This window comes from Solanum lycopersicum, chromosome 11, assembly GCF_036512215.1.
Source record: "Solanum lycopersicum chromosome 11, SLM_r2.1".
NCBI lineage: Eukaryota > Viridiplantae > Streptophyta > Magnoliopsida > Solanales > Solanaceae > Solanum > Solanum lycopersicum.
Genome location: NC_090810.1, coordinates 43671906 through 43695807, shown reverse-complemented (window position 1 = coordinate 43695807; position 23902 = coordinate 43671906). Strand labels below are relative to the sequence as shown.

Genomic DNA, 23902 nt, shown 5'->3' with positions numbered 1-23902 from the left:
GGTATTGACACATCATTTTTTATACTTCCGAGATATATTTGTCATTTTCTCCATGAATTAATCATTCACAAAAGGTTAGGTTACAATTTAAATAATAGATCATCTACTTTTAAAAATGAAAAGACAATAAATAATAGTAAAATCAAATAAATTATCTACGTTTACACATTTTTATAAAATTACAAATCTTAATTTTAATATGCCTACAATTTTATAAACAAATAGTAACATTCAACTGAGATCACAAACATGATCATATATTTGCTTTTTCAACAAGTAAATGTTAAATAACTCACATTTCAAATATTATATTATTTTGTATTAAATTTATTTAACAACAAACAACTTTCTCTAAAAAACAAAATTTATAAATTAATTTATTTAAGATCAAGAAAATAAATAAAATGATTTAAAAGATTTCAGGGATGTCATTGTTTCTATATATGTTGATCTCATGGTACTAAATAATATGCATTACTCACTACACCATTTTAGGTCTACGGCAACACTAAATCTGAACAACACTTATAAAGTGTTGCCTAAAATACTTTTGGGACCACTTTCAAAGTGTAGCCAAAGATTTTGACTTTTTAGCTACATTAATTTTAGCAACACATCTAAAGTGTACTCTTTAATGGGATAACTTACACTTTATAAGTGTTGTCATGGTTGGCAACAATTATTTACATGAATGGCCACACTTTTGAAGTGTGTTATTTTTATAATTGTAAATACAACACATTAAAAATGTGGTCTTAGTGTTTTCACCAAAATTTTATATTCCCTCCAACATTTTAACATTAAAATTTCATCTCCCTCCCATTTTTATTTGGCCAAAAAAATAAAACATTAAAGAAAAATTAAAAAGAATAAAACATTAAAGAAATAAAAAAAGGCCACATTTCCTAAAACTTCAGCTGAAGCTTCCATTTTCAGTTGAAGAACACATTCGCGGTAACTGAAGAAGGATCGAAGAACGGAAGAAATCAGCTGTTGTTCAAGAATGGAGAACAACATTCGTCACATTTATGTTAAACTTCATCTGAAGAACACCATTTTTAGCTGAAAAATCAAAGAGCATTGCGATTTCTCTGAACATGAACTGAAGAAGACAATTTTCCTCTCAGCTTCGTTGTTCAAGATTGGAGAGCTGAAGAAGACGAGTTTCTTCAAAGATTTCTGGGTAAACTGTTGTTCCATCATATTTCCTTTTGAAAATTGAAAGGAAATGCTTCACAAATCAACATGCCTCATGACTTAAAGCTTTAGGTTGTTGGAATAAAGTTTATCAGGTAAGAGATTTTACCTTCAAAAGTCTAAATTATAGCTTTAAGATTTTTATATGCTTGTATTTCAGTCCAAAATTGATGTTAGGGTTTTTATGTTCTTGTGTTGTTGAGACGAATTTTGGTGATTTGGGGAGTTTAGTTTATAGTTGTATTACGTATAAATGGGCAAATTATCTTTGACTCACTAGTTTTTCCTCTTGTGTGTTGAATGTAGAAGCTGAAGCTAAGTCGCCTTTATATGAAGAACTGAGTTGTAGCTAAATCGTCTTTCTTCGAAGAACTAAATTGTTGAAGCTGGCGATACCTACGATATTTTGTCCCTAATATAGATTTCGTCAACTGTAAGTAGCTACTCTACATGAATTTGAAAAGTTTTTAATGTTTGTTTTAATGTCACTGTTTTTTTAGTCTTCCTGAGTTCATAGTTGTGCTCACCTTAAGCTTGGTTTGTTCCTTTGTTAACCACATTGATTATGTCTTGTAGCTATTTTCTTGTAAAATGTTTCTTTTTTCGACTACATGCCTTGAAGTGTTAGAAGTCATTTTGTTGTTTCTCTATTGCATTTTCAAGTGTACATTAGAAACTTTAGTTGAATATTTCTTAGTTGTTTTGGGATCACCTCGTAGTATGGATTTGCTAAACTTTCTTTGTATTTTGAGTTGCACTATATAGAAAACGAATCATATGACTTAGAGATAGACGATATAGGATATATTTTTCAAGTCTAGAAGGGGTAGAGAGGGAGCAGTAAGTTGTGAGAGTGTTTTACAAGAGCTGGACATTACAGTTATGACAAATAGGAAATCTCAACCTATAAAGGGATCTATCAGGAAAAAAAAATATTAATAGACTTAACTTTTGTGGCTGGACAGTACCTAATTTCTTATTTTTTACAATAACAAGTAACTGTGTACGATAAGTTTGATTGGTGCACATTTTATTACCTTCTATAACTGGTAAAACTACAATGATAGCGTAACATGCTTTAATTGTTAATGTATATAACTTAATTCCTTAGTAAAGCAATTGTTTTTATGTCTTTAATTGTTTTGGTTCTTTTTCTACTTTCAACTTCTTCTTTTTTGATAAAGTAATTAAATGATATTAGAAAGCATCAAGAAGATGCAAAGTTACAAAAGCACCTTGTGCAAAAAAGCTGCTCCAAACAGAAAATATATTGGCTATTTTCTGTGCAAAAGCTCTCATTGGTTTGCTTGCACATGACACATCTGTTGATGAGGATTGCACCTTTTTTCCTGAGGTTGTCTTGTGTTAGACATGTTTTCTTCAAGGCTGTCCAGGTGAAACAAGAAACTCTTAGGGGTTGCCTAGTTTTCCAGACATGTTTCCAAGGTCAAATTAGTAGAACGCCATTCTGGGAGCTGAAATTTTAGTAACATTCTACTTTCAACTTGAGGATTATGCTTTCTTTCTTTTCTGCTAACTGTTACTAGCAATAACATAATAGAAGTAGGAGATTTGTTTTTGTAGTATGGACAACCTGTTGAGTTTTGGATATTGTTGAAAGTGAGGGAAGTTTTAGAAAAATTAGGAGAAGTCAGTGCAAATAAAATGGAGAGAAAGTTTTGTATGATGCTAAAGTCTGTCCTATTTAATAAGCTAGATGCAACGAATGAGAAATAACTTGTAACTTTCTAATTTCATTACCTGTCAAGTTCTTGCAATACTAAACAGTCTCTCATGTAACACATGATCATATGGTCCCTACCCCTCTCTGCATTTTTTTTTGCAAACAACGAATCTAAAAAAAAATGTTTGACGACCAACGTGGACTACCCTGCACCTGCTGACTGATAATTTTATCAATTTATATAAACCAGCTAACAGACAATACAAGCTGACTGGAATGCCTTGGTCGATACAGTTTTAGATGAATAAAAAAAGTGCAGGTCTAAATGCTTTGGTTGTTTTACATGATTCAAGAAAATATCCTGTTTTTATTTTTATCTAAACTTGTAAAGTTCACCAGTAACTACATTTGTAGCTTAAGAAATTTGATCAAGTTTGTGTAAAAAGTTGTTTTCAAATAGATAAGCATGCAATATTTGAAAATCATGTCTCTCTGTTGATTTTTCTAGTCACCTTTGTTGACTTCTTGTTCTATGGATGTGGAAATACTTTGTTTCAATTGATGTGGTATTTAGTGGACTTAATTCTTGATAAAGTAGGACTGATAAGGAATCATTGCTTCAGAAGAATGTTGGCTTTACCGGTGGTTTTAACCATGTTCTTTCTAAACACTAGCGGTAGTACCAGGTTTAATGAAAAATCAATGTTGAAGAAACACATGATGAAATACTTGTTGAATTTCAAAAATGCTTTGAATGATTGTTTACTTACATGATCTTGAGTTTCTCATGATATAGTTTTTGCTATTGAATTAGATTCAAGTATCATTTTTGTGTTGAATTAAATTCAAAATACTTCTCTATTTTGGTGTTTTGACGTGCTTACTCGGTTGCACGGGTTAAAACATAGAAGATAAATCCACATCCTTTAAGTTTCAGAAATATAGTTAATGAATTTTTAAGAAAACTGTAAAGGCAAAAAGAATATATAGGACGTACATAAAATATAAACACGCTTAAAAATCCTTCATAAATCAAAGTTAAAACTTAAGCAAAAGTAGCATTAGGAAATGCAACCTTATTAAACTTTTGAAGACTGCACAAATTACAACAGAAGACTGCACAAATTAAACTTTTGAAGTTTAATTTTTGAGAGCTAATAACAGAAGACTGCACAAATGTTGTAGTCCTTATAATGTGTAATTTTTACATTGAAATTGTATTTAGATTTGGATTGGTTGTCTTACAGTGAATTCTCTCTGATTATGCACTTCCACAATTAATTCACAAACTTATAATTTTATTTTAAATATGCAGGAAAATGTAGGTAATTGAATTTGAATTTGGCCAGAAGTAAACTCGATCTATTGTGGCAAAAGATGAAGAAATTTTTGTATTGTTGTCATATACGTTTGAATGACACTTTTGGGTTTTTGGAACTTGTTGATATTAGAGATCTTTAAGCAATCACTTTCTATGTTTTGGTTGTACATGAAATATGTCTCGAAGTTTATTTGAAATATATAGCTTCAATTTAATCATTAATTAGTTCATTTTGTGTTTTAGGTCACTTGTATGTATGTAAATATATTATATATATTTGTGATACATGTAGGCCTATAAATGTTGAACTTACACTTTGTAAGTGTTGCTCTAGGTAGATAAAAAGTTACACTTCGAAAGTGTTTCTCTAGGTAGATATAAAGTTACACTTTGTAAGTATTGCTTTAGGTAGATATAAAGTTACACTTTGAAAGTGTTGCTCTAGATGAGATATAAAATCAACACTTTATAAGTGTTGCTATAGATGAGATATAAAGAAACAATTTATAAATGTTGCTATAGCTGACATATAAAGTATCACCTTATAAGTGTTGCAATAGATGAGATATAAAGTTACACTTTATAAATGTTGCAATAGATGACCAATAAAAGGAAACACTTTTTAAGTGTGACCAATAAATCTGAAAAGGCAACGCTTTTAAGTGTAGTCTAACAAAAAATAGGTGTTGCTAATGCACGTCTTCAAAGCGTGCTCTTATACCTATTTGGCTACGCTTTATAAGTGTAGCCAAAGATGGCAACATTTAAAAAGTGTTGCCTAATGTCAAAGGTTACGCTTCTTTTGGGCAGCCCCTAAAAAGTGTTGCTGAATGTCCAAAAGTGTAGCCTTTTATCAAAGGCCACACTTTTTGCTAGTTTAGGCTACACTTACGTGGTGTTGCTGTAGGCTGAAAATGGTGTAGTGACTAATGCAATCAAATGAAACGTATTCATTATACACCATGTATTACCATATGTTGTACTTCCTCCGTCCAATATTATTTGTCATGGTTTTTATTTTTAGAGTCCAATTATAAAAACTTTGACCAACATTTTAAGATGTATTTTTTCATCAAATTAATATGCAAAAAATTGCAATTTATAGTACTTTTCATATAGTTTTGGAATATCTATTTTAAAATAAAATTATCAAATTAATGTGATCTAATTTAACATTGAAAATTAGTCAAATTGACTTTCAAAAAATGCAACATGACAAACAATACCGGACAGAGGAATTATAACGAATACATGTATTAATTATACAATGATTCAAAATTTCTATCAACCTTCCATCCAACAATACTTGTCCAATTTATGAAATTCATGAATAATTTTATACTTAATTCTTAATTTACTCTTTTCATTAATTATAGTCATTTTCATATTACATTTTTCAAGACATTGTATTTATTATATTCAGAGGGTAATATAATACAATTACCCATCTATTTAAAGTTTCTTAAGGGGTGCTAAGTCGATAGTGAACAACTATTTTTTGACATGGAAAGTACTAAATAATACTCTCTCCGTATACAATTGTTTGGTAGGTATACTAAAAATGAATATCTAATATTAATTGTCAATTTAAATAATTAAAAAATAATTAGTCATTTTTTTCCAAATCTATCCTCAATAATTACTTCATTTTGTTATATTGAAAAGTTATTTAGACTTTTGATATTCTTGATATAGTAAAGTTATATTAGTCAAATTACACCTTGTATTAAATTTTTCTTGAGTGGAGTGCATGACCTTACCATGACAAATAATTGTGGACGGAAGGAGTACTACCTTTGTCTATTTTTCCTTTTTAGTTGTCTTCAATTACTTGTCCATTTTTCCATTTTAATTGTCCCTAATTAGTTGTTTATTTTGACAAATCAAGAAATGACACATTTTTTTACCTATTATATCCTCAATTAATTACTTTGAAAAAGTCTTGAAAATCTTAAGTTTTTTTAATTCATTTAAAAGGGGTAAAATGATAAATTCACTGTGTCAATTACTCCCTCCGTTCATTTTTATTTGTCATGTTGCGCTTTTCAAAAGTCACTTTTGACTTATTTTCAAAGTCAAATTAGATAACATTATAAATTTGATATTTTAAACAAAAAATTGTAACGACCCGTTTAGTCGTTTTGAGCAGCAGACTTTATTTCTGGAAAAACTGGCAGAAGCGACGGACCCCACGACGGACCGTCATGGGCACGACGGACCGTCGCAGGTCTCGTTTCAAAACACTTAGAAAATCTGAAATTGGGTACTGAAAATCGACTCTCTGAACTTTGTGACGGAATGGCAGGACGGACCGTCACAGGTGTGACGGACCGTCACAGACCCTTGGTGGAAATTTGGGTCTCTGAACTCTGCGACGACCTGCAGGACGGACCGTCGCAGGCACGACGGCCCGTCACAGGTTGCGCAAATCCCAGGCAGAGTCGGATTTCTGGTTAAGTTTTAAGGGACGTTTTTGACTATTCTTGCCTTAATTATAAAGTTCGTGGGTTTATATTAATAACTCAAATTCTTGAGGGAGAAAAAGCTTTATGCCAAGTTCTCTAAGTGTGAGTTTTGGCTAGATGCGGTGTCCTTCTTGGGGCACGTGGTTTCTAAGGATGGAGTGATGGTGGATCCTTCTAAGATTGAGACAGTGAAGAATTGGGTAAGACCCACTAATGTGTCAGAAATAAGGAGCTTTGTTGGGTTAGCTAGCTACTACCGCCGATTTGTCAAGGGATTCTCTTCTATTGCTTCCCAATTGACGAACTTGACTAAGCAGAATGTCCCATTTGTATGGTCGGATGAATGTGAGGAGAGCTTTCAGAAGCTCAAGACTTTGTTGACTACCGCACCTATCCTTACCTTGCCAGTAGAGGGTAAGAACTTCATTGTTTATTGTGATGCATCCTATTCTGGTTTGGGTGCAGTACTAATGCAAGAGAAGAGTGTGATTGCTTATGCTTCAAGACAATTAAAAGTGCATGAAGGTAACTATCCCACTCATGATTTGGAATTGGCCGCGGTAGTGTTTGCATTAAAACAATGAAGACACTATTTATATGGGGTTAAGTGTGAGATCTATACGGATCATCGTAGCCTACAGTATGTCTTTACTCAGAAAGATTTGAACTTAAGACAGAGGAGATGGATGGAGTTACTAAAGGACTACGATATCACTATCTTGTATCATCCGGGGAAGGCGAATGTTGTAGCGGATGCTTTAAGTAGGAAGGCGGGAAGCATGGGAAGTCTAGCTCACTTGCAAGCTTCTAGACGCCCATTGGCTAGAGAGGTTCAAACTCTAGCTAATGACTTGATGAGATTAGAAGTAAATGAGAGGGGAGGATTGTTGGCTTCTATGGAGGCAAGATCTTCCTTTCTTGACAAGATTAAGGGAAAACAGTCTGATGATGAGAAACTGCGCAGAATTCAAGATAAAGTATTGCGAGGAGAGGCTAAGGAAGCACAAATCGATGAGGAAGGTTTTTTGAGAATCAAGGGAAAGGTATGTGTACCCCGCGTCGATGGTTTGATCAACACTATTCTGACAGAGGCTCATAGTTCAAGGTATTCTATACATCCGGGCGCAACCAAGATGTATCGTGACCTAAAGCAACACTTTTGGTGGAGTAGGATGAAGCGTGACATTGTGGATTTTATTGCCAAATGTCCAAACTGCCAACAAGTAAAGTATGAACACCAAAGGCCCGGAGGAACACTTCAGAGAATGCCCATTCCGAAATGGAAGTGGGAAAGAATTGCAATGGATTTTGTGGTTGGTCTTCCGAAGACAATGGGTAAGTATGACTCCATTTGGGTGATTGTTGATAGGTTAACTAAATTTGCTCATTTCATTCCGGTCAAGGTGACTTACAATGAAGAAAAGTTAGCCAAACTTTACATCTCGGAAGTGGTGCGATTGCATGGGGTTCCACTATCCATCATATCAGATAGAGGTACGCAGTTTACTTCTAAGTTTTGGAAAACATTGCATGCAGAATTGGGTACTAGGTTGGACCTTAGTACTGCGTTCCATCCCCAGACCGATTGTCAGTCTGAGCGAACGATTCAAGTGTTGGAGGATATGTTTCGTGCGTGTGTGATAGAGTTTGGTGGTCATTGGGATAGCTTCTTACCCTTAGCGGAGTTTTCATACAATAATAGCTATCACTCAAGCATTGATATGGCCCCATTTGAAGCATTGTATGGTAGGAGATGTAGGTCTCCCATTGGTTGGTTTGATGCGTTCGAGGTCAGACCTTGGGGTACTGATCTCTTGAGGGATTCGATGGAAAAAGTGAGGTCTATTCAAGAAAAGCTTCTAGCGGCGCAAAGTAGACAAAAAGAATATGCAGATCGAAAGGTTAGAGACTTAGAGTTCATGGAAGGTGAACAAGTCTTGTTGAAAGTTTCACCCATGAAAGGGGTGATGCGGTTTGGTAAAAGGGGTAAACTAAGTCCAAGGTACATTGGACCATTTGAAGTACTTAAGCGAGTGGGGGAGGTGGCTTATGAGTTAGCCTTGCCTCCAGGGCTGTCCGGAGTACATCCGGTATTCCATGTGTCGATGTTGAAAAGATACCATGGGGATGGAAACTACATTATCCATTGGGATTCAGTTTTGCTTGATGAGAACTTGTCTTATGAGGAGGAGCCTGTTGCTATTTTAGATAGAGAAATTCGTAAGTTGAGGTCAAGAGAGATTGCATCCATCAAGGTGCAATGGAAGAATCGACCCGTTGAAGAAGCCACTTGGGAGAAGGAGGCGGATATGCGAGAAAAATACCCACATCTGTTTACAGATTCAGGTACTCCTTTTCGCCCTTGTTTTCCTTCTTTTGATCGTTCGGGGACGAACGATGGGTAAATTGGTATCTAATGTAACGACCCGTTTAGTCGTTTTGAGCAGCAGACTTTATTTCTGGAAAAACTGGCAGAAGCGACGGACCCCACGACGGACCGTCATGGACACGACGGACCGTCGCAGGGTCTCGTTTCAAAACACTTAGAAAATCTGAAATTGGGTACTGAAAATCGACTCTCTGAACTTTGTGACGGAATGGCAGGACGGACCGTCACAGGTGTGACGGACCGTCACAGGTGTGACGGACCGTCACAGGTGTGACGTCACAGACCCTTGGTGGAAATTTGGGTCTCTGAACTCTGCGACGACCTGCAGGACGGACCGTCGCAGGCACGACGGCCCGTCACAGGTTGCGCAAATCCCAGGCAGAGTCGGATTTCTGGTTAAGTTTTAAGGGACGTTTTTGACTATTCTTGCCTTAATTATAAAGTTCGTGGGTTTATATTAATAACTCAAATTCTTGAGGGGTTAAAAGAGGTAACCCTAAGTTAATTAGTGGGTATTATTGCCATCTTTTATTCTTAATTATATACTAATTAGGGTAAAAGAAAGAGGGTTGGAATAAAGAAAATAGAAAGAACAAGAGAGAGAGGGAGAATCGAACGAGAAGGGAGAAACAAAGCTTGGAGAAAGATTTGCTTGCTTGATCACTAATCTTCGGTGGAGGTAGGTTATGGTTTCTCTTACGATATTCGTAGTAAACTCTTGATAGAGAATGATATGTATTAATAATATTGTAAACCCTGCTATATGCTTATTTGTATGCTTGCATGAATATGATTATGTGATTGTGATAAGATAAGCATGATGAAAATATTGAATCCCAAATCTTGAAAAGAAACTTTAATATACATTATTAAGGATGATGCCTTGGTATAGAAGAAGGCTTGATGAATTAAAGCAATGGGATTGATGATGCCTTGGTATAGAGAAGGCTTGATGATTTACAGAATGATATTAGTGGATCGGGTGTCACGAACCGACACGTAGAATTAGGGGATCGGGTGTCACGAACCGACACGTAGAATTAGGGGATCGGGTGTCACGAACCGACACGTAGAATTAGGGGATCGGGTGTCACGAACCGACACGTAGAATTAGGGGGATCGGTTGTCACGAACCGACACGTAGATTTAGGGGATCGGGTGTCACGAACCGACACGTAGAATTAGGGGATCGGGTGTCACGAACCGACACGTAGATTTAGGGGATCGGAGTGTCACGTACCGACACAAGAGGAATAATGAATATGAAGGATCGGAGTGTCACATACCGACACAAGAGAATTAAAGATAATGAATCTTGAAAGATGTTAATATACTCAATCTAACGAACATAATTCCCAAATGAGTATGGTGTTGAGGCTTGAGCCCTCATGGATGAACTTGATGGTACTTATTGCTGATTATAATACTTGTTGTGGCTACATGTTGAGTTTTATAGTTGATTTACGATAATATTGATATATACTGTTCCCTATTTTGAGTTGGCCGATGATATCTACTCAGTACCCGTGTTTTGTACTGACCCCTACTTTTATGTTTTCTTCTTGCTTATTTGTGGAGTACAGCAAACGTGCCATCGTCTTCAACTCAACAGTAATTCAAGCCAGTCTTACTACATCGGAAATTCAGGGTGAGCTAATGCTTCTAGCTTGGACTGGATCTTCTTTTTCAAGTCTTGATGCCTTGAACTTCCGGCATGGACTAGCTTCTTATGTATTTTTAGCTTTTAGAATACTCCTAGTTTAGTCATTTGATCGTAGATGTTCTTGTGATGATGACTTCCAGATTTTGGGGATGATAATAATAGTTTTGAATTGTTTTTATTAATGAGTTTAAGTCTTCCGCATTACTTTCTGTTGATATACGTTGAAATGTTAAGGGTTAGATTGGTTGGTTCGCTCACATAGAAGGGTAAGTGTGGGTGCCAGTCGCGGCTCGGATTCGGGTCGTGACAAAAATTTAGATATTCAAAAACTGTATGAAAAGTACTATAAATTATAACTTTTTGCATATCAATATGATGAATAAAATACATCTTAAAATATTAATCAATATTTTTCTAATTAAACTTAAAAAATAAAAATTATAACAAATAATAATGAACGAAAGAAAGTAATATTCATAGCTTTACCAAATGACTCATAAATTAGGGATGGAGGGCGTATCAAATAGAATTCATAACTAACATACTTTACCAAATGACTTATAAATTGTTTTTGGAGTATGTGAGTACACGTGACGAGCATAGAGAAAGGCTTCATTCATTACCTACCGCAATTTGACGCACACTGTACTCCATTTACATACACACAAGAAAATATATAATGGAGAGTACAAACAATGTCGATATTAGGTTGAAGAGTAGTGCGTTTTGCACAAACAATGATGCACATTTCCACTTTTGACAGAATAATATATAATGGGCTTGCTCTGTAAAGTTCTTGTGACCACACATCAATACAATTTATTTATTTATTTGGAAGAAAAAAAAAACTTAGAATGGTTTTGTGACCAACAAATTAGAACTTGTCAGTTTTAGAAAGTAAAATATTTTTTTTAATAAAATCTATAGTAACTCTTTAGTAGTTTTTTTGAGTAAACTTGGAAGATCATTAATAATGTCACTTATTTTGAAAATAAAAGCAACAATTATTTAAAGGGGGAAGAAATAATAGTTGTATTTATTAGGTTGTTGCTTTTGGGAGGCATGTGAAGAAAGCAGGGAGTTTGGAGAAACAAAGTCACTCCTCTGTTATTAATTATATTTGTCTAATTTTAAATTCACATATTTAATAATAAAATAATTAATGATATATTGAATTTATTATTTGTTATTTTATATTTATTAATTATAAAGTCAATGAATTAAAAATTTAAAATTTTTAAAAAAGTTTTAATTTTTTTAAAATAATTAATTGAAAATATATTAGATAAAAATATTTTATCGTTTCTTAAATTATTAAAATAGATATAATTAAAAATAATTAAAACAAAAAAAAGTTAACAAGTAATTATGGATCGAATGAGTATTCGTACTGTTCCTCTTGTGACTTTGCTTCCTAGTTGGTATTACATTTATTAATAAGTACCCCCTTTTTTTTTTGTGTGTGTATATATATATATGTTGTCAAGTAGTTTTTTCTAAAATTATTTTATGTAAAGAAGATATGAAGAGAATGAGGAGTCATGCCATGTTTTCCCTCTCTTTCTTATATTGGATGCTCTCTGTTTCTCCTTATGGTAATTATTTCTGTTAATTAATTAATTAATTTCTTATATAATTTTGAATTTGAATTTCAATAAAAGAGTAGTTTAAGTGGCTTAATATTGTTGTTATTACTGCAGATGGGCCACTCTATGATTCTTCAGCTTTCTCTGAGGTAATTACATACCTCCTGCATTTTCTTCTTATATTTCTTTCCTTTCTTCACTTATATTTTTTTATTTATTATTTTTACAAAAAATAATACAGAGTTTTTAGTTCTCATGTTTTGTGCTTACCATTAATTATTTTCCTAGATGTAATATTAACCATCAATTATTATAGTAAATATAATTTATTAAAATATTTCTTTTGATACAAAAACCATGTATTCGAAGTTGTACTACTTATTACATATATCCATTTTTCCTTTTTCCACTTATAGTAAATAATTTTTGTTTTAAAATATTGGGTTTATTTATCTCTTTAGAAAGTTACTCATTTTCAGAAATAGTAAAATGTATAGTATTTACTTATTCTTCGTAAATATCTTTAAGAAACTATAACTTTTTAGTAGTTTTTCAATTATGTAAAACTCGGGTTAAATTGAAAAATATCACTAGAACATCACTTTTCATCCTTAAATATGCATCTTGTACATATCTTCTTTTAAAAAAGAAAAAAAGAAAAAGAGCCTAAAATACCTTTAAAATATTGAAAATAATATAAAATTACCCTTCATTTATATATTGGCTCCAAAATATCCTTTCATCCACCTACTGACTCCAAAATATCGTTGTCATTCACCTTTGAGTTCAAAATTGACCACCTTCTTTAATTGTTTTAAAATTAAACTCTTTAAATATTTTTTAAAATATTTGGCATTCTACTATTGGTTATAATTTAATTTATTAATATAATTTATAAACTAATTTACTACCCACTCATTACTAACTAAACCGCACCCAAATAATAATCCAATTATAATATCAAAATCGTCATAAACTCTACTAAAACATTATGAAATTATAGATTCCTGAAAATGACATCCAAAATTATTCGAATTCGAATCGAAGCCCCAATTAAATTTAGGTTGAGCCGCTTATTTAGGAGACACTTTCAATAGGATTCTCTTTCAATAGGATTCTCAAATTTATGATTTGTATTAAACCCTTTAATATATTATTTTGAAAAAAAAATTACCTAATAACATCACATAATTGAGACGTAAGAATAATTAGGATGAACATAATCAAATTTTTAAGTTTATCGATAATTTTTATTTAAACACTTGAATATATGATAATTTACTTCTATAGATATTTTAGCCTCAAATTTTTAAAAACATTCAATTAGCACTAGATTTTTGTTGTTGCATTAATAATGTGACGGGTTTATTAGTTTAGAGGGGTTTAATTAGTAAAGGGTGGGTAGTGAATTGACTTATAAATTATACTAATAAATTAAATTATAACAAATAGTTGAGCGTCATGTATTTAAAAAAATATTTAAATAGTTTAAATATAAACCGTTAAATAAGTGGTCAATTTTGAATCAAAAGGTGGATGACAAAGATATTTTGGACCCAATAGGTGGATGGAAAGGGTATTTTGGAGCTAATAGATAGATGAATAATTTATTTTGTACCATTTAAAAGTATTTTAGGCCCTTTTTCGTGAAAAAAAAGACAAGTTTGTATGTTTGTATGCATACACTTGTTTGTCGATATAATACATTTGAAGCTATGAAAAACTCCTACGTGTAGTGTAATTTTCAAATTAGGTAGTGAGTGCTCTTTGTGGGCTGACCCAACTCTCTTAGAAGAGACGACTTTGAATTACTTCTCAATAAGAAGTTAGAAAAGCAGTCTGGGTGGTTTGTAGCTTATTAGAGTTATGCATGTATTAAAATTATAAGGATTAGTTATGCTAAAGTTTAATATTATTTAATATAAGAATTAGTAATTCATAAATCACTTATACATGTATTTGTTACTTCACATTTTTATCATGTATAAAATAATTTATAGATTTCTCCATAATTTATATTGTTGTGAAGAAAGATGAAAATCCAAAAATTAAAAAAAAAATAATCGTGGAAAAAACCCTTCAAATCGAAGGTAACAACCACATAATTGGCGAGATCTGAATTACATCTCTATAACAATGAGCAGGTTACAAATATTCTCCTAAATAAATACACAATATTTTCAAAAACAAAGAAACAGCTACACCAACACAAGTAAATAGAACGAAAATCTCTTAGACACATTTGTAGTTTAGGATCTAAAACTGAGCTTTCTAATCTCTTAATCTGATCTCCACCGTTCAAATTAAACACCAAGATATTAAAATACGTAGTCAAAATTTCAGCCCAATCCAACGGTTATTGAATCGGCAATGGGATCTAAAGGTTGCTTGACGGAGAAAAACTCTCTCTAATCGAAAGCTCTCTCAGAACCCTCTCTAATGTCCTAATATTTTTCAAAAACAATATTAATGAGAAAATGAATAATTCTTTCAAATCATCTTATTTACAGAGTGGTTTTTTTTCCTTAAAAAGCCAAAATCAATTACAAATAAGATTACAATTTCAATCCCTTTCTGATTGGATTGAGAATTTAAAAAGGAGAATATTTCAATCATTTTTCAAATAGAATTGGGTTATGGGCCGTTGACTGAAACATGGTCATAGTGACTTCTACCAACGTATCTCTATGAGTATCTTGTTTGACTTCATCATAACCTTTATAATCTTTCATGCTAGTCAAAAATATATATTCATCAGGGAAATAACGTGTTGAGCTTTGCATCTCCATATTAGATCTTCTTTTAGAGGTTTCTTGATCAATCAGAACATCAGCAATGGGAGCATCTATAGGTTCTACACCCCGATGATCTTGGGTTTCCTTCATATGCAAAAGACGTATCAGTATTAGGAATTATATCAACATCAACTAAGCTCTCATCAGTTTGAAAATCTAATTTTTTAGTGTTCACTACTTTGATCTCCAAAGAACACAGCATCACGACTTCTGATATTTTGAAACACGCACAGAAGATTTACATCCAAACATTTGCAAGTGATCATATGAAACATCCTTAGCAAATCAAACTTTGTTTGGAACATCACCATCCAAAACAACACTAGGAGACAAATTGATAAACATAAGCAACCGTTTTAATTGTTTAAGCCCAAAGGAATAAACAATTGTCATTAATAAAATTACCTACCAAGAGAAGTTGTTGAATCCTACAACAAATAATTTATCGGTAATTGAAAAGGCAAAAAATAAATAGATATAACTTGGACCTAAACTTAAAATACACGGTTGTCAATATCAAGAGTGATTACCCAGTTAAGAGTCAGAGTTAAATTTCACAAAGAACAATTTTTCGATAGTTGAAAAAATAAAGAATGAATAGATACAAGCTTGAACATAAACTTAAGAATACATGAGTATTAATATCAGGAGTGATTTTGACAACCAAGTGATGGATTTGAGCAAACACAATATCGAGCAAGGGATATATGAGAATTGAGAAATTCAAAATTCAATTAAAATTCAATTATCCATTACAATTCAATCGTACTAAATCAATTATACATAAAATATATTATCATTAGACAACACTAATTTATTTTCGATCTTAAAGTGTTATCACAAAATTTTCTTTTTGTCTCAATTGAAACAAGCAATCCAAGACCTTAATCTAAATCTTTATTTCTAACAAGTCTAACATTCAACAAAATAAACCTAAATTATTTCCTTTTAGTCTCAAATTAGGATTCAAAGTCAAATATGATTAATAACCTATTGTCCACTTCAAGAGTTCTCTTTCGAACAATCCACAAAGATCATGATCTACTTCTCAGTGCACACTCTCAAATCATTAATTCAAGCATGAAAATGATATTAAACTCATTTCACAAAAATTAAGCATGGAATCAAGGAATGACCAAAGTAATGAAACATATTTTTAATCTCACGATCACTAATACTTGAATTATAACTCAACTCATAAAGCGAATCATGTTTCAATAAATTATCACACAAAAATCATTATAAGATCCTCATTTACAATCCTCCTCGGAGAGATATTACGTGGTTGTGGAACCCAAATATAGAAAGAATGATGAAATCACAAATATTACATCTAAAAATCACTATTCCCTCCGTTTAAAAGAAATAACCTCTTTTATTTTTTGGTAACATTTTAATTTCAGTTTTCCACTTAGCATGTTTAAGGTCACAAGATCAAAGAACAATTTTGTACATTTGACCTAACTTTAACACAAGATTCAAAAGTCTTCTTTATACTCTTAAACTTCGTGCCAAGTCAAATTAGGTCATTGCTTATAAAATAGATGGAGTAATAAATAGTAAATGAGACAACAATAAAAAGAACACAAAAAATTTACGAAGTTCGACAAAAAAATATTTTCTTTTGTCCAATCCTCGAACACAACCAAGCAATATTTATTTTACTTCAAAAGAATGCAAGTGAAATACTATAAAAAAGAAAGAAAATCAAATGTCTTAGAAGATAAAAAGACGTACAAGTAAGAAATGTTTTACAAATAAATCAAGAGCTACCTATTTATAGAAATAAATTATGATTCCTAATATCATTCATGACAATACTATATGTCAAAATGTCAAGATTTAAATTGTGAAATCATTTTATTGTTTACCTAAATTTCTACTACAAAATTACAGAAACACAGCTCTGCTCCAACGGGCACCTTCTCCGATTCCTCTAGTTCTGTGTTATATCTGTTACATATGTCCACTTAAATTTTCAATGCATCTGATCTATTTTATTAACTACTATATACTAACCATAGTTAAGAGATGTTCTGTGTTACGTATGTGCACTTAAATTCAATGGATCTAATCTATTTTGTTAACTACTATATACTAACCATAGTTAAGAGTCTTTACAGAGTATAATCTGCTAAATAGTGTTGAGTCCATATTCATCCCCGAATTTGAAAGTTCTGTCGTCATAATCGATAGGCTCTTCTATTGTTTCATAACATTGTAAGTGATCAGACCTAGGAGTAGCCAATAAGCGATTCAGACAAATATAAATTAATCGAAAACAAAATAAATAAATATAAATAAAATATTTAATTCGACTCATATTTTAAATAAGTAAAAATAAATTACTCAAGGAATAATATAGATATCCATAATTACCTATATTATTATTGGGAATATGGTAAAAGCTTTATAAGCAAAAAATTACTCTCCACCCCACCCCACCAACAACTTGGAACTTCTTAATTTAACCTGGCCACTCCCACCCCGAACTCCAATGCCTAAAGAATTATTATAGTTTTACTACTGCCACCCCCCACCCACCCCCACTTCCACCCCACCGTCAAATAATTAAATTTATTTTTTTAAAAAAATTGAATTTATTTTTGTTTACTACTGTGATCACCCCACCACCACTATTCCCTCCACCCCATCCACGCCCTGACCTCAACGCCTAAAAAATAAATCCCCTTCCAGCCCCCACCCACCCACTTCTAACCCCAATGCCTAAAAAAGTAAATTTGTTTTATAAAAGAAATTAAATTTATTTTTACTACTTTGATCACCCCACCATCACTAGCGCCCCCCTCCCCCCTGCGCGCACACACACCCCACCATCTCCGCCACCGCTCCATCCTCTTATCCTATCCATTCCTATCCCGTCCTCCTAATAAATGTGTATGTTTTATAAATAATGCTAAATAGAATGTTTTATCGATATTTGCATCATCGATGCTTGTATAAGTTATGTATTCATTAATTTTATCTAGATTATTTTCTTATGCATTGTTTGATTTGGTGTCTTAAAAATAAAATGTATTGTTCAAAAATAATTATTTACGAGCATGAAAAAAAGTACCAAACAAATATAATGCTAATACACAAAATTAATACAAGTATTATTTTTGTTAGGATACTCTATCAAATGACCCTTAATTATTCACTTTTAAATGAGTAATATGAATTTAACTTTATTATTCATTTTTATATGAGTTAAGTACAAATAAATAATTTGAATGGATACCCGTATAAATTATCCGTAATGAGACCCATAAACAAAAGTTTGTAAATTGAATTGCAGAAAGAAAAATGTAGCACCAAGTAAAAGAAAAGCAACGATTTCAATTGTGACAAGAAGGGAACAAATTGCCGGTCAAGATAAAGATTTAGGTCTCTGCCAAAAGAAGATATTAGATTCAACCAATTGAATGCTTAACATCTTTTTCCAATTTGGTAGGCATAGAAACACTCCATTCCATTTCAGACTTGATGTAGTCATCTATCTCCATCTTCTAGCTAGTTCTGGAGGAGAAAACTACACAAGTTCGATGATATGTCGACGATGATGGCTATTACAGAGATGTATTTTTAAAGGATCCTCAGACCAGCAATTGCAGTCGGTGTACATGCATTTTCACAAATTTGAGAATGTTTTACAATCATTTTAATATGTATGATTTCCTGTGTAGTGCAAACAATATCCAGAAAAGCCACTATATGCTGGCGGAATTCTAAAGGATAATTTGCCGGAGTTTACGAGGGCTGATGGAATAACAACAGTCAATTTGCCTATTTTCAAACTACAAGATATCACCCCTGGCACCATTTATTCTTTTTCCAGTTGAGTACATGTTTTCTCTCCATTTTAATCCCAAATATGATAAAATGGTTTATCAGAGAGGAAAGCTAATTTTTTTTTAATTCTTTTGACAGCTTGGATTAAGATAAAAAATGCAGATTCTGCTGTCATAACAGCAAGCGTGGGTGACCAAGATTCAGATGAATTATGTGTAGGCACTGTAGATGCTAAGCCTGGATGTTGGTCTTTCCTCAAGGGTGGATTTGTAGCTTCGTCACTTAATATATCTTCCATATACTTAAAGGTGTGTGTATATATTTGTTGCCTTGCTCATTATGTGTTAGTATCTACATGCACATCAAGTATTTTTTTTTCGTCTTGCAGAATTCGGATGAACAAGACTTAGAAATTGAGATTGCTAGTGCTTCATTGCAGCCTTTCACTGAGCAGCAATGGCTGCTGAATCAACAAACAAAAATTAATATGGTAAATGTGTTGAGTAGTGCTTTCTAATTTCATTTGATTGAAAAATTGAATACACGTTTGGTTCAGGCAAGGAAGCGGGCTGTTACTATACACGTCTCAAATAAACAAGGAGTTAGACTTGAAAATGCATCTCTAACGGTAGAACAAGTTTCCAAAGATTTTCTCCTTGGATCTGCTATTGCGTATACCTTTATTGGCAATATCCCCTATCAGGTTTGTCCATCGTACGAGACATATATAGTCACACTTATTTTCTTTCCAGAAAGTGAGGTTTGTTCCTTTTTCAGAACTGGTTTCTCGAGCGATTCAATGCTGCAGTTTTTGAAGACGAAATCAAATGGTATACGACAGAGCCTAAACAGGGACAACTTAACTATACTTTAGCAGATGAGTTGCTAGAATTTGTTAGGAGAAACCAGATCACAGTTAGAGGTCACAATATTTTCTGGGAGGACCCTAAATATATACCGGCCTGGGTTCAAAATCTTACAGATTCTGAGCTGAAATCAGCTGTAAACTCCAGGATTCAGAGTCTTATGTCCAAATACAAAGATGAATTCGTTCACTGGGACGTTAACAATGAACTACTTCACTTCAATTTCTACGAGCAAAGGCTGGGACCGGATGCCACACATGAATTTTACAGGACGGTACACCAACAAGACCCTTTGGCAACTTTGTTCCTCAATGAATTCAATGTGGTGGAAACTTGTGATTCTTCATCCACGGTTGATAAATATATCGCAAAGATTAGGGAGCTTAAAGAAGATCGCATGTCAATGAATGGAATTGGCCTTGAGGGTCATTTTGGAGCTCCTAATCCCCCTCGTATAAGAGCTACTCTTGACAAATTAGCAACATTGGGGCTTCCCATTTGGCTCACAGAAGTCGATATCAGTGATACATTTAGCAAGGAAACACAGGCCATTTACTTGGAACAGGTATTACGGGAGGGCTTCTCACATCCAGCAGTGGATGGGATAATGTTGTGGAGTGCCATTAGGCGAAACAAATGTTACAGAATGTGCCTTACAGATCCAGACTTAAATAACCTACCAACCGGTAATGTAGTGGACAAGCTGCTCAAGGAATGGGACACTGGAGTTCTCAAGGGCCAAACAGATGAACATGGCTCTTACAGCTTCTATGGTTTCCTTGGTGAATACAAACTTACTGCTAGTTATGACGGTAAAGTTGTCGATGCAGCATTCTCCCTTAGCCCCAGTCATGAGACTAAACATTTTAGCGTTCAACTATGACTCAGTGACTCCATCAGATGTACGTATTTTCTTTTTTCTTGTCTCAAATTCAGAGAAGAAAGAACATAAAAAATGTATCAGACAACAAGCCTAACTAAGAAAATCTTGTTATCATCAAGTAATTACTATCATGCATCAGCTTTGCCCTTTTAGCTGGATAACAACTAAAAAAATATTTTTGCTCAAAGTCTCTTGATTTTGTTTTGGCATAATTAAGTTTGAGATGGGGAAGAAACATTCGTTGAACATATATATATATATATATATATATTAAGAAGTAAGTATATATCCCTATACCAAGTTTTGGTGATGAAGGGATATATTTACAATTACAATTAGATAAACTGTTAATGTTTGGAACTATCAAAATATGCTAAAGGTCCAACAATAGCAGCATTAATGTAAGTAGCTGGCTCCGAATGACTATAATCAGTACGTTCATCTGGGAAGAAATCATTTTGATTTGGACCTCCGATAATAGCTCCAACTAATATGTTAGGGTTAGGATTTGCTGTGTAGTAAAATGGTTGAAATCCAGCTTCACAACCAAATGATTGTGGATGCATTGCCAAAGAAGGTAAAGATGATCCTCTATGGTGAATTCTTCGCGGGTAGTTACTCCCATACCCAGCCATGTATGACATTTTCATTGGATTATTTCCCAAAATATAGTCCACCTAAAATCAAACAGTAAGAAAATCAAATGAATGATCGATCACATTTAATCTTTTTATAAAAAGGATTTGATTTTTACCTGTCTTTTTGCAAAGTTTCTAATTGTCTTTTCTGTAACGACAAGGCTTCCACAGTTGAAAGTATGCTTTTTAGTTGCCATGTATTTGGCATAAGTGGTGAGCAGAGAAGTAATGGATGTCACATACTGAAGGTTTTCTTCAGGTAGCTTGTAAAGTAAGCCCCCTGTACGTATGTAATAATACATATTAGTCGCAATTAATTAAAACCTAACAACAAGTAGTCCAGTTCCAGCCTCACCTTTTGTATATTGGGTGCTTGTATAAGGTGAGTTGGGTAGTACTTTACATACAAAATCTTCCGCTCTTTGTTTGAATGAATCAAATCTATTGTCATTTCCTACCACGCTTCTCTGCATTATATATCTTATTATTAGAGACAATTAAAGACTAGTAGTCTAATAAAATTTAGGAAAAAATAATAAATATACCGTTGAACTATTATATGCAGATACCCTTCATCATACATTTGGGATATTAGTGCTTGCCGTCCAAAAATTAGAACATATATACCCTTTATACTAAACGACATACACGTGTCAAAATCTTATCCATCGACCCGACATTTATTAATATCGGATCGATGGATAAGATTTTGTCACGTGTCCCTATTTAGTCTTCTGTTAGAGTAAAAGACATATATGATCTAGTTTTTGGACGGCAGAATCACAAATGTTCCAAAAGTATGACTGAAGGTATCTACATACCATTTACGATGATTAGGGTATATTTGTCCTTTCTCTCTAAAACGAATAAATGTATATACATACCCTTGACATAAGAACATGAGCACCAGCATACTTGTTGTCCCAGCTGAATAAATCTGGTACATCATTAGCTCCCAATGTATTAATCAAGTTTAAGTAAGAAATGTCATTTGTTGCTCTCAATAGCCATGCTGCTCCCCAATATAGCTCATCCTTATAACCAGAGTATGAGCAATAAAATGGGCAAGCTGCAGAGCCTAATGAATCACTATAAGACCCCCTGTATTGAACTGCAAACCTAAACACTTTGACTGCATTTCCCAATAGTTTTTTCGAGTAAACTGGATCAACAGATCGGAAAACTAATGAGGCAGCAGCTAAAGCAGCAGCCATTTCTCCAGCAACATCAGAACCAGGATTACTGGGAGACACATAATAGACGCTACGTATAGTGTCCATATCTTCAGGCCTTTCCCAACACTTGTGATCAGCATTTGGGTCACCAACACCAACGAATAGCTTGTTTGGAGCAGCATTTGCACATTTTAGAAAGTAATCAGTGGCCCAACGGATAGCAGCCCGTGCATGCTGTAATTGTGCACCCATTCTCTTCCCATACTCAAGTGTGTTCCACGACAGCATTGTCGTCGTATATGCCATTGGGAAATTGAACTTGACATTATCACCAGCATCATAATACCCTCCACTTAAATCCACCTGCACAAAATCATACATTCACACTATAAATATTATCTTTGGAACCTGCTTTCTCTCTCTTAATTGAATAATAATGATTGACATAGTGAATTTATCCTATTAAAAAAATAGATAAACGATTAAGGACGGAGAGAATAATAATGAAAAAAAAAAAAGTTACTTTAGCAAGTGAACCATCTTGAAGTCCAGAGTTACCCCTCCAAGAGAGTCGTTGGTTGGGGGGGAGTTTGCCTGATCTTTGTCCTTCAAAGAACAAAATGGACTTTTCAAGAGCATCTCTATAGTCAAATTGGGCAGTACCCAAAGAGAAGAAGAGAATGAGGCAAACACAAACTTTCATTCTACTATACTAATTGGCTTGGCTTGGCTTGCTTGGAGTTGGTTAGTAAAGGAATATATATATAGGGTGAATACCCCAATCACAACAACGCAAATTATGGCTTTTTACCAATCAAGTGTCTTTTTCTTTATTCAAAAATTGGGTTTCAGTAAACATGGAGTGTATAGAAAGACGTGGAAAAGGTAATCCATGTCACAAGGAAGCTTTGAAAAATTCATAATAGGTTCAAACATCTTTTAGTTAGGTTTAGCACTCCTTTTTTTTTTTTTTTAACTTCCGTTGTATTTATATGTCATCTTTTTACTTTCTACTTACATTAAGAAATGATATAATTTTAACCTTCTACATTTATTTAATGTTTTTTTACGTCAGCTTTATGAATATATTTTCAACATTAATTAATTATTCTATCAAGAATATAAATAATAAGCAAAATATGGTACTCCCTCCTCCGTCCACTATTGTTTGTCAAATAAGATCATGCACAATCTTTAAGAAAAATTTAATATAAGGTGTAATTTGACTAATATAATCCTACTATCAATCATTATTAAAATGATTGTACTTTTTGAAAACGGTAAAAATAACTTTTTTTCACATTAAAGTAGTTTTGTAACTTTAAAATGATTTCTTTTTTAAATCGTTATGTAAATTATTAAGGGCAGAGTTGGAAAAAAATAACTAATTGTTTCTTGATTGTTAAAATTGACAATTAATTTTGGACAACTATTTTTAGTATACC

At 33.1% G+C, this 23902-nt stretch overlaps 2 protein-coding genes and 1 long non-coding RNA gene across 4 annotated transcripts; 2 read left to right on the top strand and 1 right to left on the bottom strand.

Annotated features, from left to right (window-relative positions):
• The first annotated feature begins 737 nt into the window (after positions 1 to 737).
• On the top strand, positions 738 to 4444 carry LOC104644646 (uncharacterized). Its single transcript, XR_738520.4, has 3 exons — positions 738 to 1292; positions 1504 to 1630; positions 4197 to 4444. It is a non-coding gene; the product is annotated as an uncharacterized lncRNA (long non-coding RNA).
• Positions 4445 to 12174: 7730 nt separating this feature from the next.
• Positions 12175 to 20766, top strand: LOC101263970 (endo-1,4-beta-xylanase 1). Of its 2 annotated transcripts, XM_010314753.4 has the most exons (8): positions 12188 to 12314; positions 12420 to 12454; positions 18402 to 18553; positions 18790 to 18940; positions 19034 to 19203; positions 19284 to 19385; positions 19452 to 19598; positions 19673 to 20766. In XM_010314753.4, the coding sequence occupies exons 6-8, from the start codon at positions 19383 to 19385 to the stop codon at positions 20642 to 20644; spliced, it is 1122 nt and encodes a 373-aa protein (XP_010313055.1). In that variant the 5' UTR covers positions 12188 to 12314; positions 12420 to 12454; positions 18402 to 18553; positions 18790 to 18940; positions 19034 to 19203; positions 19284 to 19382; the 3' UTR covers positions 20645 to 20766. The 2 variants fall into 2 exon arrangements, with proteins under 2 accessions (XP_004250707.1, XP_010313055.1); XM_004250659.5 differs by lacking the exon at positions 18402 to 18553 and having other exon boundaries at positions 12175 to 12314.
• A 115-nt stretch (positions 20767 to 20881) lies between these two features.
• On the bottom strand, positions 20882 to 23165 carry cel7 (endo-1,4-beta-D-glucanase). The gene is given in 5 exon segments (NM_001247394.1): positions 20882 to 21321; positions 21399 to 21562; positions 21638 to 21749; positions 22167 to 22820; positions 22981 to 23165. Coding segments are annotated over 5 exon segments (1440 nt in total). The 5' UTR covers positions 23161 to 23165; the 3' UTR covers positions 20882 to 20991.
• Between the last annotated feature and the right edge of the window lie 737 nt (positions 23166 to 23902).

Excerpts from the sequence above, each read along its gene's own strand:
- LOC101263970 (XM_004250659.5), top strand. The coding sequence starts at position 12,242 with ATGAAGAGAATGAGGAGTCATGCCATGTTTTCCCTCTCTTTCTTATAT. Across the intron at positions 12,455-18,789 it reads ATTCTTCAGCTTTCTCTGAG|TGCAAACAATATCCAGAAAA; the intron begins GTAATTACATAC and ends TTTCCTGTGTAG. Across the intron at positions 19,204-19,283 it reads TATCTTCCATATACTTAAAG|AATTCGGATGAACAAGACTT; the intron begins GTGTGTGTATAT and ends TTCGTCTTGCAG.